The following is a 6000-nucleotide window of genomic DNA, read 5'->3' as shown; positions in this document are numbered from 1 at the left end:
TTTATTTTGATCATTCAGACATTTCAACCTTTTTTTTAATTGGTTTTTTTTTCGTGAAGAAAGGAAAGAATTTGTAGTGTAATGCTCAGGTGTTTTGTATTTTATTTCTGGTATTTCTTTCAGAAGTTTAAGATTTTAAAAATTATAGAAGATGAAAACTGTACATTTCATAAATTGACAAGTCAGACAAGATTTGACAATCTTCAGTAGCTTTAGGCTTGTTGAACTTGTAGGTATCCTTAAGTGATCGGGGAATTAGATAATGTGTCTGCTGTGTTTTCCTGTATAATTCTTTATAAACTCAATACACTCTGTGATCAAGGGGGTGCCCAGGTACGGGCAAGGGACATGTCGTCCCGCTCTCATGAGCTGAAACTTAATAACCTTTGTTAAGAGCTAGTTTGAAATATATTTATAATTAAGAAATGTTGTTAAATAGATCAGTAAACAGAACTGTTTTAAAAGTCTCATTGAACCTTGATAATATCTGTGAAATTAGACTGAACATTCATAAGTAACTGTGCATTGCTCTTCGTAGAAAATAAATGTTAGAACTGTTGTAATGTGTTGTGTTCAAGACAAGCTTCAGGTACACAGACCAAGTGTTACGTTACAATGCGTGGCTCTGGGACTGTGTTTGTGGTGTTCTATGCTTCCGAGAAATCCACCCTTACCTATTATCTTTTGCTTGAGACCCCACAATATTTACCGATGGAACTTTTGGCAGACTCCCAATGCCCAACTGGTTGCATCCTGTAAAAAGCACGTATAAAAATCCAAGTGGAATGCCATATTGAAAGGACACAGTCGCCCCGTGTGGGGGCGGGGTGTAAATGTATACACGTACACAGTGGCTGGGCACTTGCACACACAAACACAGATGAATGCAATACTAATTACATAACGGTAACAAAAACACTTTTGGAATGTTTTCATCTTGGCTTTTAGTGATGACTAGTTCTTTGTATTAGTAGTTTCCTTCAAAGCTTTAAAAGCCAGTGCCCCATTGTGCTCTAGTGAATGTGTTCCAGTGTGGACACACGCATCGATATTGGCAATACATATATTGATAAAAACTCTTGATAAATGGTTTTTCTCATGGAAGTTAAGATGTTACTACTATGAGCACATTATGCATAACAAACTTCTACAAGCTATTAAGAAACATTTTGTAGAAGGCAGCATTGAAATCGTCATATATATTTACATAAAACAAAAGTGAATGTCCCTATCAAATGTTATTATTTGAAAGCATTTCACCAAAAACGTTCGAATGGAAAGTTAGCTTGAAATTCTAAGTTGCTCTAATGAGTAATGCTAGAAATTCTATAAACTGAACAAAGGGTATATTCGCTATGCTGTCCAAGTAAACCTATGTTATTTAAGAAAGGCTTCAATATGACGTTTATGCTGTAAACTCAAAATATAGCCAAATCCTGTAAAACAACCTGCATGTTGATAGTTGATAGGGTCAGACAGAAAATTTAAATCTGCAAATTCTTTACAAAACTGCATGAAAATTAACTTTTATTAAAAAAACTGTAGATCTAAAGGCATGCGCCTGTAATTTTGTAGCATTGTTAAGTGGCCTGTTAGTTTGAGTCTTGTTAATATGACATTTTGTAACAATTATATGTGTGAGAATTCACCTGGCGGGGATAACTTTTGTTAACACTGTCTTGTTGCTTTGAAACATGAAGACGTAGTGGAGATTAATTAATGAATCTCCTATGTAACAGCATTTGATAACCTTCCCATGATGCTTTGTATGTCGTACGTAATACATATGTATTGCGCATGCGACGTTGAGTCAGTTTACTTCTCCTGAGCTCCCGCCGCGCGCACATCGCGGAGAAGGCATGCGGCTCCACCGGAAGTCATCATAATTATATTGAGGTCAGCTGTTGGAGTCACAACGAAGGGCGGGAGCAGTGGTCCTAAGAAGGGTGGTTTATCTTCCTCAGTTTCGAGTTGTCTAGGAACGCAGAACATGGTACTCCGAGAGGATTACTACAGATCAGCATGAAAAGACGCCCGTCGACACTCTACGATGAAGACGCTCATATGGGTCTCCCGGCAGCGAGTAAAAATAAACTTAAATGAAGAAGAAATGTCAGTTTAGTGTATGCGAGCGACTTGAGTAAACCTATTTTCATATATACGATGTTTGTTGTTAATCATATAATGCAAAGATTAACTCTTTAAACACCTAAATGTTGTTTTGCGACTTACCGGTTCAATAACGGTACTGCATGCATCCCCTAATGTGTCTAGTTCTTGCCTTAATTTGTTTGCATGTCCGTTACATACAGACACTGGATGGGCAGTGTCAACAATAACTTTAGAACATTTTTTATAAACAACATGGCATCCACTTTGCGCTTTTTGTCCTCTTGCGGTTCCGAAATTTAGTGATTACTACAAGTTTATATTCTTACAGCACTCTGCGAGGGAAGAAAAAAAAGGAAGTCACTTTTCCGTTACCACATATATATGATAGGTAAAAGTGACATTCAAAACATGTAAGAAAGTACATATTACATTTATAAGGTAGAACATTGCCATTAATCAGACTTCTGTATATAGTTACAAAATTATAGGTTGAACGCCACTAAATCTATGCTTGCTTATTTCTATAGTTAATTAAATGTCATTTCAGATTTGTAAGCTGTATATATAAGAGCAGACATGGAGACTGATGATTCTGTGTGCATTATACCCGATACTCCAAGGTTTGTACCCAATGCACCAAGTCTTGTACACCATCAGTCAGGGGTGTAACTGTTTCCAGGTCTAGGAAAGTGGAATATTTACAGATTATCTGTAAATTTACAGATAATCTATAAATTTACAGATTTTTCAATCTGTAAATTTACAGATTGTGTGTATGAAAACTGATGAAATTACATTTATCCTCAAAACCGCAGCTTGGAATTAATTGGTTTATTTACAGCATGCATAAATTAAGGTCATTTGTGGGTTTCAGCCATTTTTGTTGACTTTGAGTTTTTGGCATTTTTAGAAAAATCAAAGTCAACAGCATACATGTGATCTCCTGCGCGGGAGGATCAAAATCCCGATTTTTTCACCTTGCCTCCCGTCTCCCGACCAAAACCATATTTCTCCCGCTTTAAAAAAAAAAAAAAAAAAAAATCGGTATTATGACTGGGTTGATAATTACCGAGGAGTGCCAAACATGTTTGCACAGTAAATCAAAGTGTCACCGACTTTTGTGTATTATACATGTTTGACACACATGTAGCTGGAGGAAAGAGTTGTTTTTCACAGGTGAATTATTAATTGTTTGTTTTGATAAGGGATTAGACAAGCAGGGCATTTTCCACCTGTCTCACGGGGCCGAATATCTGCCCATTCTCAATGCCAATTAAGCTCCATTTTTTACCAATTTGAAGCAAAAAACTCCCAGTCATAAGAAATAATTCCAAACTGAAATGAATTTTGATTATTCAAAGAAAAATTTTGCTCGGTAATAAAATCACATAAATAATTGTTGGAAAAACCAACCCATTACTATTTTTAGAACAGGAGTGTTATTTCCCCTTATGGAGTTACGCCATTTTCTTCCAATGTTTACCAAATTAATTTGCTACTAAATCGGACATATTTCATTGAAAATTGGATGAAAACGCACACTCATTTATTTGATAACATCAATCTACATTATTTTGGTAAGGGTAAATACATGTTGATGCATTTCTGTTTTCTATTTTTCATGTCAAAATCATCAGTTACTGTATTTTTATACGAAAGTGGGTGGGGTAAGGAATTTACATAATTTATGAGTTGTGTTCAGACCAATTTAGAACTTCGTTTTTTTTTAAGTCCTCGAGTAGAATAATGTTAATGCATGTTCACCACCATTTCAGACCTAAATTGAGACTTTGTTTCTACAAATTTAATCTGTTAAGAAAGTTTAAAGTTAGAACAAGAGGGAGCTTCTGTAATTATAAGATGGCATGCTCGACTTTTCTGAGTGATTGACTCTGAATTAACGCTTTGCCAGTAAAAGGGGCAATTAAAGCTTTGCCAGTAAAAGGGGCATAATAGTCAATAGCTTTGAATGTAACAGAGATGTTAGACATTATATAAAACTTTAACAAAAAAAAATGAAGTTAAAAAGTGGCATAACTCTGTCAAAATTCGAATCAAGAGTTATGAGGATTGTTTCTTCTGGTGTAGACTTATATACATTATTTTGTGGCCAAAAATGTTGGATTTTGTCTCTAAGTTATGTGTCCGCGCGCTTAATTTATGTCGATAAAAAACCTCCAGTTTTGAGACCCCAACTCCAGCTGAAAAATGGCAAACCTCCAGTTTTGGGAATTTGAACTTATCACATGTATGGTCAACAGAAATGACTGAAAGTTACAATTGACCTTTATTTATACATACCATAAGTAAATCAATTAATTTCAAGCTGCGATTTTGTGTCTAAATATAATTTTAGCAGTTTTCAAACCCTTGATCTGTAAATTTACAGATTGAAAAATCTGTAAATTTATAGATTATCTGTAAATTTACAGATAATCTGTAAATACTCCACTTTCCTAGACCTGACTGTTTATAGTTATCGCAGTTTAAAATATGGCAGTGGCTACGATTACGGTACCGTAATCCTAGCCTCCGGTTCTAGGATTACGGAAGTTCCGCATTCCTAGACAATCCTATGAGAATAGGCTAGGATTACGGAAGTATTTAAGAGGCATCAAATTTATGTTAGGACATGCATAAATGACATTGTAAACTTACTCATTTCACTTAATTTCAGTAATATTTCGTGCTATCGATTGGCCATTTTGGGTTAGTATAATCTTAATGGCGGTGCGCGTAAATATTATAGAATTATCTATGTTTCATATATACCTGCATTTTTTTCATCAAGTCAACACAAATGGTCTTTAATCACATGAAGTATGGTTAAAATCATTAAATTCAAAGTATAGAAATTTTTTTAAAAATCTAACTGTGTGACTCACATTTCTAATATATTTCTGCGCGCCGCCATTAAGATTATGCTAACCAAAAACAGCGGATTGAAAACATGAAATAATAAGGCAGGCATGAAAAATTAAGTGAAATAAGTAAGTTTACAACATCATTTATGCGTGTCCTTACATATACTTTATGCCTCTTAAACACTTCCGTAATCCTAGCCTATTCTCATAGGGTTGTCTAGGAATACGGAACTTCCGTAAGGCCAGAGTTTTTTAATAACTTGGGTTACGGGAGCGCCGGTCCTAATTCTCCAAAATCCAAAATAAAAATAAAATTCAAAATTGCGATTTTATTTTTATTTTCCCCGACCCTTGCATCTACTTTCTGTGGTGGAAAATAAAACAAGTGTCTATTAACCTACAATAAATATCACAGCGCGTACAAAGGACTTCCGATATTCTCAAGGGACGACAACATCAATACACCGTGACGTAACTTTACTAGAATGACGTGACTAGCTCCACCCCATCAAAGCGGTTTAACACTTGATGATTGACAGCCTCGTAAAAACTGCCGGCAGTGTTTGAAGTGTGTGACAGTGTGAAAGTATCGTGTCTGATAGAGAATGTCTGTAAATATAAACCGTTATCCAGATCAGCTGACATGTTTAGAAGGCGTTAATTGCAGACAACAAAAAGCTTGGATTAAATTGGTGACACAAGCTTCTAAGTCAGAAGACAAAGTAACTTAATTGTGGAAAATATATCGATAATTTCAGCACAAAAACCTCAGCAAGTAACTATATTTTAGCAAATGACATTTCACATCCAGTTTAAATAAATTTGCTACTTACTTTGGATTTTCATCAATGATAAATCCTTTTACAGTATTTTTAGAAGAAAAAAAAAACACATTCAATTTGTCTCCTGACCTATTAAAAACTGATATCTTTGACACATTTCCACCAGCACATGGCAGCTGACATCAAAAGGAGTGTCGGCAAAATTTTCCATTATTGATTTTCTTTGATGTTGGGTATTGCAA

General features: G+C 35.1%; 1 protein-coding gene across 5 annotated transcripts in view; it reads left to right on the top strand.

The window, feature by feature from the left end:
• Positions 1-2375: 2375 nt before the first annotated feature.
• LOC123536200 (uncharacterized) overlaps positions 2376-6000 on the top strand; it is a 35238-nt gene continuing 31613 nt past the window's right edge. For 2 of the 5 annotated variants that reach the window (XM_053528543.1, XM_053528540.1), the window contains exons 1-2: positions 2376-2522; positions 2660-2732. In XM_053528543.1, coding sequence (XP_053384518.1) covers positions 2689-2732 — 44 coding nt within the window. In that variant the 5' untranslated portion in view covers positions 2376-2522; positions 2660-2688. The remainder of the gene's footprint in view (positions 2523-2659; positions 2733-6000) is intronic. The other 3 variants (XM_053528544.1, XM_053528541.1, XM_053528545.1) reach the window with 3 other exon arrangements.

Source organism: Mercenaria mercenaria, chromosome 17 (assembly GCF_021730395.1).
Source record: "Mercenaria mercenaria strain notata chromosome 17, MADL_Memer_1, whole genome shotgun sequence".
Taxonomy (NCBI): domain Eukaryota; kingdom Metazoa; phylum Mollusca; class Bivalvia; order Venerida; family Veneridae; genus Mercenaria; species Mercenaria mercenaria.
The sequence above is the reverse complement of the archived record's forward strand: the minus strand, read 5'-3'. Positions and strand labels throughout refer to the sequence as shown.